This window comes from Ammospiza nelsoni, chromosome 9, assembly GCF_027579445.1.
Source record: "Ammospiza nelsoni isolate bAmmNel1 chromosome 9, bAmmNel1.pri, whole genome shotgun sequence".
Classification (NCBI taxonomy): domain Eukaryota; kingdom Metazoa; phylum Chordata; class Aves; order Passeriformes; family Passerellidae; genus Ammospiza; species Ammospiza nelsoni.
Genome location: NC_080641.1, coordinates 21,882,276 through 21,894,992, shown reverse-complemented (window position 1 = coordinate 21,894,992; position 12,717 = coordinate 21,882,276). Strand labels below are relative to the sequence as shown.

The following is a 12,717-nucleotide window of genomic DNA, read 5'->3' as shown; positions in this document are numbered from 1 at the left end:
GAAGCCCTTGAATCCACGTTAAGGACAAGATCACTGCAAGATTAAGAAAAGGGAAGAGGCTTTTGCCTCCAGACCAGCAGGTGATAATCAAGGTCTGGCTGGCATTAACTGAAGGTCATCAGCATGTAGCATTATTCAGAACTGGCCTTTGTGAAATACACTCTAGTGTAGGTCAAGCTGTAAGAAAAGGTAATTATGTACAGGAAAGGAATCAACCAAAATTATCACTGCAAACCACCTGGCCAGTAGGTATTGGCTTGGGACACCATGAGGAGGCCTCTGGGTCAGAGGAATTCAGCTCCAGCTAGATTGCTTTAGAAGAAATGAGTGTATTTTAAGGAAAAGAAAAATGGTGCCACTAGCCTTTATGCAATACAGTAGTAGTTAAGCAGTAGTGAGTTAAATTCCATAAACATCCAGAGAGAATCCACGATCTTACATTTGTAGGATAAAATAAAGCATTGGTAATTGACCCTGGAGTTAGCACACTGCTCATTCAGTCCCAGGACAAGATTTTGCTTTTTTAATAAACTTCCACATTTCATTAAATTTTGACCATCTGAAAACAGCAAGACTGCCACTTCCTCTGAGCAAAATATTTATTACTACATCTAACCAAACCCATGGTCTAACACTCGGGAGAACAAGTCTCCTTCTTCATTAAGAGAAAATCATTATAGATTAAAATATATGCATATTTTTCCAATAATGGAAACAAAAAGCACATACACAGAACCATTTTTAAAAATCAGTTGGATGCTAATGAGTCTGAAAGAAAACCACAAAAGAGTAAGAATGGTCTGAGTTTTCAGAAGATGGGCAGCAACTCTAACACTCAATATTACACAATACATCAGTATTGTGAAAATATTGTGAAATACAGTGGTTTCCTTTTCTTTTGCCATAAATAAGCAATTACAAGCAGAGCTGTGCAACAATTCCAACATGCCTCTAGGTGGCACAGAGCATATTATTTACATGTCACCAAGGCCCTGAGGCTCACACCTAGAACACTCACTTGCATCACCATTTCTAGACAGTTCAAAAGAGGAGGTGTTTTTAAAATCCTGGCCTCTGCTGTCTGCTGAAATACATTGAAGAGTTAAGTCAATTCCTTAGAAATTTTTTTTGCTTGTCCTTTTTTTATTTTAAATTTACTTGTTTACAGACCTTAAATAGTTACCAAGGGGTGACTTGTTTCACATATCCGTAAATCTGCTCATTTCTAATGTGTGAACAAATGCTAAATGCTGACACAGACAACTTCCTCTTGGCAATAAACATTCCAGAAAACAATCTGCCTAGAAAAATGTTAATTAAGAAAGATTCTAATGCTTTTATGAATGAATAGATCTACTTTATTTATTTATTTGTTTAAATTTTTCTAGAGGGAATTCAGTAAGGACCATGAGATGTAGGCATGGACAAGTACTATTGCAGGTAGAACAAACATGGTATTTTGAAATCTTTTCATGTATTGGGATACAAGAGGGTTACTTGTCTGAGAACATCAACATTAAACAATGCATTTAAAAATTTAAAATCCTCATAATTTTATCTTTTCTGTGAAGATGGATTAAGACTTTTCCTCTTGAGCACAACCATGAAAAAAGGCAGATGCTATGGTAGTATTAGAACATTGTTTCTAAGATGTTCTCACATTAATAATCCATGAATAAATGTAATAATCCAGGACACAAACAACCACTTTAGACAATTCCAGAAAAAGAATGAACCAGGAAGGAGCTCTTGAAATACCTCTGCAATGGTATTTCATATAATGATTTGCCAATCAGATTCCTCATAGTGAAGTGGGATGTGTCTCTGGCAATGCTTAAATTTGAAATGAATTATTCAGCAGTCAGTTCCATGGGAAATTACTCCAGATTAAAAATTCATTATTCTTCCATAGGTGAAAGGCCAGGAGATTAATGTATAGTTTCCAGCTGCAATGTAGTTTCCAGACTATTCAGAACCAACCAGCCCTTGGTATTGACCTCTAAGAAAATGCAGATTATTCATTTCCATCAGCCAGAAGCCCAGCAGCTGGTAGGACACAAATTATTTTCAAAATCTTGCTACAGATGTGGTCTTTTGCCAGGAAAGCACTTTAGAATCCACTTCATTTAATCAAAAGAAATGTGGCATCAAAGAAATCTGAAGTGCCAACTATCTCAACACAAGCATGCTTTATCCTTCCTGTGGGAGTTTTGCTTTTTGTACTGAACACTTAAATATAAAATTAACATATTTATTGCTCTCATTTATTGATATAATGTTTAGTTTGAAAAAATGCAGAGATGACCAAGTTGTTACTATGTTAGGGCATATCTCAGTGCTCCAGAGATGAGCACTCTGCCAAGCTTTTGCTTTTATTTTGTTTTCCTATGTGGCTGCTAATATGGAAGCAGAAAATCAGAAGTATTGAGACATTACACTCCATTTCCATGGGGAATTCTCTCTCATTTGCACAATGTCACCTCAAACCATTTTCACATGACATTTGCCAGCATCACTGGCCACCCATCTTCATGCCCCTGGCTGCCCTCAAGGGGATCAGGACAAACAGGGGTGGAGAGGCATCGTGGAGGGAAAATGTCTCCGGGGAGTGCAACAGCCCCTTCAGTCACCAGGTTCCCCTGCTCCAAAAAGAGTTCATTCAATCACAGGTTGAAATTAATTTCAATAAGAATTTACAATAAATTTTGAGAAGCAAGACTGACTGGATGTAGCTACTGAACTTCAACAAGATACCTTATTAGAGATTCATTACTAATTATAATCAAATCATCTCAAGAAGGTTTCTGCAAAAACCTACAATTCTTCTGAAAGCATGAGTTATGCAGACATAGAACTTTGGGAAAGGACCAGATGAAGATTCTGTGCAAAGGCAAGTAGAGAGTATAAGCAATTTCACAAGAGCATTTCCTCAGATATGTGCCAGAGCACACAATTAGTTCAGCCTTTAAATTATCTTTATTTCTATATTTCCTACAAATCATTTGCATGCAACTGACTTGATGCAATATTGAAACAGAAAACTATGTTATCACTGCACACCTGGCATTGTTTGCAAAAACTCAAAAAATCATGTGATAATGCATGTGAAACATGCACTAAAAATAAAGGGTTTTTTTAAATTAAGACCTCAAAGCAGCCACTGATTCACTTACAAAATGTTTGCCTTTTTGACTCTTTGCTGTTTTTTGAATGTATCCTTTTCTTTTGTAAGGCTGCTGCCTTGAGCATGGAACACACCAGCTGAGTCCCATACAGGTACCTTCCTGAAGGAGTGAGCTAATGACTTCAGATCAAGACACAATACTGCACAGATGAAAAAGGTTCTATTGAAGACAATGAAAAATTCTCTCTGCTTCACATGAAACCTAGTTATAACACTCTCAAGGCACATCCAAAGGGAACTATAACTCACCCTCTTTTTTGGGGGATAATTAAATGCAATTCCTAGAGCAAAATTTAACTATAAAATATTCTGAATACAAGTGGAAGCCTGTCAAAGGCTTGTCTAATTTCATTCACATAAACAATAAGCACTGCATACTTCATTGCACACAGTAAACTGAGACATTGTGGGTTAGAACAGTCAGATCTGCACTTGCCAGTTGTCATGCCAATAAAACAAAGCTCTACAGAAATTTTATATTTCGGTGGTTCATTTTCAGATGCATGACAAAGCAGCGCAATGATGAAGACTCCACTCCATGAGGTGTTCACTGAGTATATCCAGTGGTTGGTGAGCAGCAGGCATTCAGGCACACGACAGACCCTGGCTCTGCAGAAGCACATCCAGAAGAGAATTTGGCCTGACACTGCAGGACTCCTGCCCTGAAAGAGTCACTTTGCAGCCAGAACTTGTCTGGCCACCCAGAGAGCAAGAGCCAGACCTCTGTCCCTCCCTCTGCCCTCCTGCCAGCAGCACTGCAGTCCCAAATGGACCCTGGCTAGAGGTGGGTGGCTTATTTCAACTCTGACCTGGTGTACCTTGGCTGCACAGCTGCAGAGGAAAGATTTAGGAAGCAACTCACTGGTGATCTGCATTTCAACCCACAAAACCCCGTGAGGATGATCAGTGTCTGCCTGCCCTGCTCCCACAGCTGTGTGCAGAGAGAGTTACAGAGCTCAGCTGCTGGAGTGCCAGAGTTACTGCAGTTTACAGGGGAAGAAAATCAGGGACAGCACTACTTATTCTTTGTACTGGGAATGAAACACTCAAATGTGTCACTGGAAAGATCAAAGGCTCTTTCCTCAGGTTCTTAACAAATTTATAAATCCCAAAACGAATTTATAAATACCACTGTCTTAATGTTGGACAATAGGAGAGAGGAATAGCTGGAAGCAGAGTTTGAGAGGTTCTGCACTGGGCAGTCACAGCCTTGTTCCTCCTGCTCACAGCAAAGTCCAACAAATCCCAATATAAGTTTTGGGGGATTTAAAAATGAAATCTTTCACAGAAGGCATATGGTATGGATTGTCACATCTATACTAAATCCAAAGTACTCTCAATACTTGAAAGACACTAATTCATCACATTCTTCTATTTCCAGAAACATCAAGGGATCATTGAGTATACTATATAATGCATGTTTTCTACATGGGGTCACAGGAAGTCTGACCATTCAGGTAATGAAACAGGAACAAGGAAAGCAGCCCTGTCTGACCTGCTAGCTGGCTGGCTTTGGAAGAAGAGACTGGATGAGGCTTTTCTTGTGGAAAAATCTACATTATTTGCTCATACTTCATATATTTGGTTGTGTCTAAATAACTTCTGGCAACAACAACTAGTTTATTTTTATAAGACAATGTAACTGGAGGGACACATACAGACTTCAGTTTTAAGTTGCTTATTTTAAATTCCTTTCATTATAGAACTTCTAATATCTTCAATTTGTCCAAAATCCCAGTATGCTGCTATCCTACATCCCTTCTGTTTCTGTTTTGCCATATGGTGACCATATTTTTATGAAGTAAAAGGTGGAAAAACCTCTTAGTTTATTTGGAACTGTCTTGCATGACTGAAATCAAGAGAAACATTGTTTTGCAGTTTTAAACTGACCATTTTGCAGACAATTACTCAAAAAAAGTGCCTGGACACCCAAGTTTTAATTATCTAGCATCATGCACCTTATTTGCCTTCTAATGATGAAGTAGTTCTGCACTCCTGAGCAAGGGGAAATACTGAGCTTTTCAGACAGAAAGATTCCCATCTCTATCTGCCCTAAGGGTAAGCAGCCCAGGATGATCTTTTCCCCAGACACAAAGGAGCAGCATGTGTGTGTTGGAACAAGCAACTAGGAAGGGCTACCAGCAGAGGCAGCAGGACACAGGCCTCAAGACCAACAATTTGGGATTAACCTGCCTCAAGTTACCTTACTGACCTCCCTTGCTGGAAGCTATGCAAAGAAATCATGCAATGAAGAGTCTTGAAAAATATAAAATCCTGAGCCACAGAGGGTGGCAGCTGTGGACAACATGCACAGGCTTTGTGTCTTCTGCACACCCTTTGACCAAATGAGAGGGACTTATTCTCAGCAGACCACCTTGTGTTGCTACAATGCACTTTCCAGTGGGTTTTCCCTCAGTGAGGGCTTTTGCCTAATAAGAAAGGTAGGAGCATAGAGCCTTGGTTTGAGGAGATGTGCTCATGTAAAGGCAGAAAAAGGATCATTACTAGTATATGTCTTCCATTCATATTTTTTTTAAAAAAGGATAACCCACAAACAAACAAAGAAACCCCACCACAAACCAAACAAAACCCAAAATACATTCATTGCAGGAGGCTGATTAGAAAGAACAATCCACAATTTCTGCTTTCATCTCTCCAGCAGATACATATGTCTGTGTATAAACATGTCTTTTTGGTACAGACCACAGCATTTTTCCTTAAAGCCTGTGGTAATGAATGCTAAAAAGCACCAAAATGGGACAATTTGGAGACTGAGTTTCTGCACAGACTTCCATAGCACTCAGGACTTCTTAGGAAACTTCACTTCCAGATACAATTGCTTGGCAACCCTTCCCAGGTGACTTATCCTCTGTGTTTCTTTTAAGTGATAAATATGCAATCAGGCCTGGAAAATGGAAAATCCCATTTGTAAACATGTTTTAATATTTACAAATGGAAGCGTGCCTCAGAAATCACACGAGTCTCACTCCAGGTGTACCCCATAACAACAGGATTCAAGAGACAGCAAATCCTAATAACATGAGCAAATGAAGAACTACTTTGTATGCACAGATCCTGTACATTAACATTTTGCAGAAAAAAATTATGAGCTGGAATCTTTTTGTACTTTATGGAGGAGAATGAATTAATCAAATATGACTGAATAAGAAGATTTCCCTAATTCAACTAAGAAAACAGTCTTTTATGAAGCAAACTCATTTACCTCTTATTATCATCATTTAGAACCAACATTCAATTTACCACTACCAAGCAATTTCTTACCTCAGGTCCCTGAGGACCCAATGGTCCACGGGGTCCAGGTTCTCCAATTTTACCCTTGAAAAGAATCCAGACAGTTAAGATTTCTGATGATAATTCATCTTTTAATAACAGATGGTTATGAGGATTTTAAAAACATTTATTAACAAAAAGGCCAACAGAAAGTTGAGATTACTTTTTCACTAAATAGGAAATTTTATATCTGCCTCTCTTTGGATACTATAAAACTAGTTCTTCATATCTCTTTGAAGTCACAACAAAAAAAATTCAAATTAGTTTAGGACAGAGAAAACTGGGAGAATCACATAAAAATCTCATTAAATATATAGCTGTTTTCACAATAAAACTACATTTCACAATAATAACTACCTATTATTTAAACATCCAGAAAGTACCTGCTACAGATATTGGTTTATACACATATATTTTAAGTATCTAATCACAGCCAAAGAAATGGCAGTTTTGTGATTAATAACAATAAAATTAGGTCCTATCCACATGTAATGGTATCTTCATTATATACAAATTTCAACACATCTAAAAATGGGCCAAATTTCTCTAAGTTAGATCTGTTCTTCCAAATTTTCAGACTCTTTCTGCCACCATAAGTAGATGTCACTTGAGCAAAATTAAGGTCTGACCTGGGAAACATTTCTCTAATTTTTAACATTAATGACTTCATTGTAAATTCATTCTACAAAGGTAAATTTCTATTACTTGCAGGGCTGAGGTCTCATAGATTAATTTAACATAAGTCACAAGGCTGGTCACATTCAGTTTGTGCTTAAAATCCACAGCTCTTTCAGGAACAGATAACTTTTAAGATAAGCATGTGAATCAGCCTCATCCTGAAAGAGGAAATTCTTGCACTTTTGAAAAAAAAAAAAAAAAGATTTTTCCCATCTAAGCTTAAGCAAATATGCATAATTTTATTGTAGAATTCATGTTTATACTGTAAATTCTACAGGACAAGGAAAGTGTTAATGAATTTAAGGGCCCATGACATTTATGAGATCTAAGTATGTTCACCAGTTATCGGCTTGATTGTACATTAGAAAATTGACAGTGCAGTGAGTGTTGGCAGCTTTTAGTGAAATACTGAAAAGAGACAGATATTAGCATTAAAACAGGTGAGCAAGAGCCAGGTAACCCTGTGCAGTATTGCCTTTTCTGCCTCAACATCTAAAAACCCAGCAGAAGTGGCAGCAGTGCACAGAAGCCTTTAAAGCTGCTGAAAATCAGTAAATACAGGAATTTGTGACTACTCCCATCCTTGTGAGAAATTACTGGCTGTTATTAATGTGATCTCACATATTCCCTGCAAATCCAGCTAGTCCAAATGGTCATCTGCAAGTTCCCAAAGCTCTCAGTGGATTTGTTTCAAACATTATCCACATGTCCATTCCCCCCCACAGCAATTGTCCCAGAATATCTAATATCCTAAGCACTCTAGTAAAATTTGACACATATACTAATCTTGGTAATAAAGCTTCACATTTTAGGATCTGACTTGCTCATTAACACCAGCCACTAGAAATAAAAGCAGCTTAGACCTTATTCTTATGCATTTTTAATTAGGCCACTTCTGGGGATTACATCCAATGTGAACATAACAATCACACAAAAAGTGTCAAATATCAACAGTGGTAAAAACATCAACAACACACAGTGATATACTGAGAACAAAATTTGATGTGTAAACTTACTGGAGGTCCTGGTTTTCCTCTGATCCCTGGAGGTCCTGGTAAACCAAGAGCACCCTGAAAAAAGAAAGTTATTAAATATTGTTGGGTTTTGTTGGAAGCAATAAATTGCTATATTTTGACACCTGAAACAGGCTTCAAAAGAATTCTTCAGGTCGAAAACTGTCTTCTAACATTCAACTTTCATCAAAAGAGTTCTCACAAGATGTGCTATTTTAGGGACTTCTGATGTACTAGCCAAACAGGAAAGAAGATCCTTATTTATCTCAGTCTGATGATGTGAAGGAGCATGCCAGACTGTGCTGCTGCTAACCACAGTAGGTCCAGGTGAGCTGCAAATGAACCTCAAGGGGCAAGGGAAAAATGCCTTTTACAATCATTCCTTAGAAAGACTGAGACCACACCATAATCCTTGCTTGATGCATCTCTATACACACAGCTGCCAGAGTTCTGCTTGTGCTCTTGACTTGGCTTTGTGCACACTCCCATAAATGAGTTTTAATTAGCACAGAATTTCTTAAAAATATGTTAATACAGTGATATCCAGATAGTATTACTACTGCATTCTACTTTTATGGAACCAACCTGCTGCATTTTAAGAGACTCATAAGCCTGATGAAGTTGCTGAAATGGGATAATTTTGTAAAACAATGCAGTTATAACTTACCTTGTCTCCTGGGTACCCCTGATCTCCTGGCTCTCCTGCAAGGCCATGTTCACCCTAAACAATATATAATTTTATACAGACATATGTGTGTGGCTTAAAATGGGGTAGTTTTCAGAAACAGAGAAAGATTAATTCAATATTCACTACTTTAAATTAACACAGATTTTTGACAATGCAAGGTGCTGCACTGAAATACTTCTTCCAGGAAAGACACAGACCGGCATATTATTATGTTCAGTAGTTAGTGTTCCGTTCAGAAAAAACCTTGTCTAAACTACCAGACCACGAGTCTGACATAAATTTAAAAAATAAAAGTCACAGAAGAAAAAAGAAATCAAAAGAAAAAAGGCAAGGCTTTGCCAAGCACATTATGCTCAAGTTTTAATAAAGAGAGTCTGAAAGAACTGTGTATCTCCAAGATAATGAAAATATTTAAATCACCTTATCACCTTTCATTCCAGGCTGTCCCACACTCCCTGGGAAACCCTGTTAAAGTAAAGAAAACATAAATCCAATGCTTGACTATAATTTGGAAAGCAGCATATGTGGGATGATTGAATACCATACCGTGGGCCCTGGAATTCCTGATGGTCCACTCAGTCCTGCTGGCCCAACGTCTCCCTATCAAACAGCAAGAAAGGTGACTGCATTTGGTGAAATGGAGTAACCTAAAGACTCTTAACAGAATGTGGCATTTTTCTGTATCACAGAAAACCAAAATTTCTGTACCACAGAAACCAAAATATTTTTCAGGTTAATTTCTCAGGTAAAAACAAAGGTATTGGTATCATAAGCCCTCCATGTTTACAGTTCCCAACATCATCAGCAGAAACACAAGAAACGAAACCTGCCTCTTCTCCTGTAGATTATAAACTCAAGAGAAGATCTCAGTGTATTAGGCAATGCAGTTAAGGAAGCTTTCTTTTGTACTGCACATTCAGTGGCCATCACTGCTGTCCTAGGGGTTACATAACAGCAGCTCTCTGTAGGCATCAAATTTGGCTTAAAGAAATTATTCTATGATGAGTAGGGCCATAAAAAGCAGGCTTTTTAATGGTCCTTTTACTCAATTTTTTATCCATCAGTGACTTCCATGAGTTTAAAGAAAAAAAAGTGATGTGACTCTAAATACCACATGTGCAGAATCAAACCCATGTTCCAATGGGCATGCTAACCTTCTCTGTTCTAATGTACTTTTAAAGTCCTTACTACAGCTCTTCTTTCTGGGATTTATTTAGGCAGTTTTATGACAGGAAAAAAAAAGTGAGTCACAAAAATTAAGAATGTTTAAAGATCAGCACAGCAATAATACTAATGAAAAAGCATGAGCTAAACATAAGACCTCACTCAGAATAGTTAAGACTACACTATAAAGGGAGAAGTCTATCTGCTTTCTGCCTATTCAAACTTGGGGGGGGAAAAAAACCCCAAAAAGACAATGTAATAGCTCTATGGCTATGCAGAAATTTAACAACACATATGAATAAAGAAATCTTTTGCCACTTGCTGAGAATGATATGGAAAAGATGAGATGGACATCTATGCACTTCCAGTTGAGCACACACTCATTGTTCTCTGGAGACTCTTTAGCAATGTTAGCAACCACATTCTCTGCAGCCATCATCAGATTATGGCTCAGTGAAGCAAAAGCAAGACCAATCAGTTACTGTCTTAATGGTGCTTGGTAGAGCTCCCAAGAGCATTCACTCTACATTGCTTTAGCTTTCCATGACTGCTTAAATGATGAATTCTGCCATGCTATCTGATCAAGGAAATTGTTTACATTGCTGTCTCTGAGCTGTGCTACACATTCTAGTTCAGAAAGGCATTTATCCATTCATGACACTGAATGTTGAAATGCACACTTATGGTAACAACAGCATTGATTGGAAAATGACAGAGGGATGCTGAGCTGGGAAATTTAGCTTACAACAGCAAGAGGAAGGAATGCCAAAACAGCTTTGCAACATTCAGGTTCATTAAACACCTATCACAGTCTCCAGATACACTGAGTGACTTAATCAACAGCAAAGAATGGGAACTACACAAAAATAAAACTGAACAAGTGTTGAATTAGTTAGTCTGTCAGGTTTTTTAATCATTCTCCACCTAAGATATGCTTATCACTTTGGACAAAACTTGCTAATCAATAAAACCTGCAGCTACATAAGGCGTACCTTTTCCAACATTTCTAGGTGACAAGTGAAACTAAAACCAACTTGCTTTTTCCAGGCAAAAAGATAAAGAAAAGGAAGATATCAGAAAAAGAAGACTACTCTTTTCCTAGTATTAAGTGGGTTTTTAAAAAGAGAAATAAAAATTAAAAACTAATTTGGGTATCTAGCAGTAAATTTTCTACAACTCTTCATCTTATTAAAACTCATGGCCTTGCTAAGTTTTGAAAGACTGACTATTCGGTCAGCCAAAACTCTGAACTTGGCAACAGCTTTGTATATTGAAAATAATCATGGATGGAAGGAATTACTGGACTCAGCTTGCTGATGCTGCTCATTTTGCCATTGTTCTCATGAACAAAGACAAAAACACAACTAACTCTTGACATTGACCAGCTGGGCTGGACAAGCTACTTGAATTAATGCTCTTGGTTTCTGCCAGAAAAATAGATTTAATCCCATGTACAATATTGCATCTTGTAGTAGTATAGTGTGTTATTACTGACTAAGTATTCTAAAGCAAACATTGAGGGCTGTAGCTCTTTGCTCGTTTTTGGATGGCCATTAGCATCTGCCTGGACAAGGGAAAACTGAGGCCAGGGAGCACAGACCCCTTTGGAGAGCAGGGGTGGCTGAGGAACAGGGATTCTGGAGTCACCTGAAACTGCCCCAGGGTCTTGGTGAAATTCTGCTGCAGATTAAAGAGTGCAATGGTCCCTTGTAAACAAACTCTGGAGCAGAGCACAGCTCTTCCAATTATCTGACTGGGAAAGAGGAAACCAGACTAACTCATAAACTGGAACCATGAGAAAGAGTCCCACACATAAACAAGAGAAGGGCACTCAAATGGAGCTCACACTCTGAACAATTGTAAATTTTGTGCTGTTCAAAAATCTAAACATGCCAAATCTAAACATTTTTCCCCTCAAGAAATAGCTCTCATTATGGTTATATTCCATCGATGTACAAGTGGCAAAAGCTTTGGACTGATTATAGATAATCATTTTTCTATTTCACAAATTGACACAATCTCTCTGTAAGTGACTGCAACTCAGCAAGAAGGCACATGTAGCTTTGATCCTGCAAACATTTATGCTCATAAACTCTAGGTAGGGCTAAACTGCTAAGTTTTAGTCAAAATAATCAGTAACAATCTTTTTGGAAGTGACATATTTTTTAAAAACCTCAAGTACGTTTGTACAATTATCAAAGTCTTTGAGATTAAATTCCAAAGACAGTAATATAAGAGAGAAAACCAAGCACAATTCTAAACAAATTCTCAAGAGTGCAAGCTCCAGTCTCATGAATGTGTCACTTGGTCTGAAGCACACAGAAAATCATGTTTGCATGATGAAGGATGGAAGCTACAGAGGGTTCTTGACCAAGCTTTTGTTTTCACTATAGCAATGCCATAACAATCCTAATCAGACAGCAAGGGATGACTTACAGGATTTTTTTGTTATTATGAACATATAATCAGGAAGAGTAACAATTGAACTCAACTGTCATACTTCAAAGGAAAAGTAAGATGACCATCACTGTAAAATATAAACTTATCAAGAATGTTTCAGATCTGCAGATAGCAAAAAACCCACAAAGGAATCACTACAGACAATCATGCCTTTCTTAACTCAAGTGTAAACACTTGCTATTTCTCCCTTGTTAAGAATGTGGCCCTGTAGCCAGACATGACTGAGACAACATCAAGAA

At 37.8% G+C, this 12,717-nt stretch overlaps 1 protein-coding gene across 1 annotated transcript in view; it reads right to left on the bottom strand.

Annotated features, from left to right (window-relative positions):
* Positions 1-12,717, bottom strand: part of COL24A1 (collagen type XXIV alpha 1 chain) — a 119,152-nt gene that overhangs the window by 65,644 nt on the left and 40,791 nt on the right. The window contains exons 15-19 of the mRNA XM_059477700.1: positions 9,401-9,454; positions 9,275-9,319; positions 8,834-8,887; positions 8,170-8,223; positions 6,467-6,520 (exon numbers count right to left, since the gene is read on the bottom strand). Of these exons, the coding sequence (XP_059333683.1) occupies positions 6,467-6,520; positions 8,170-8,223; positions 8,834-8,887; positions 9,275-9,319; positions 9,401-9,454 (261 nt within the window). The remainder of the gene's footprint in view (positions 1-6,466; positions 6,521-8,169; positions 8,224-8,833; positions 8,888-9,274; positions 9,320-9,400; positions 9,455-12,717) is intronic.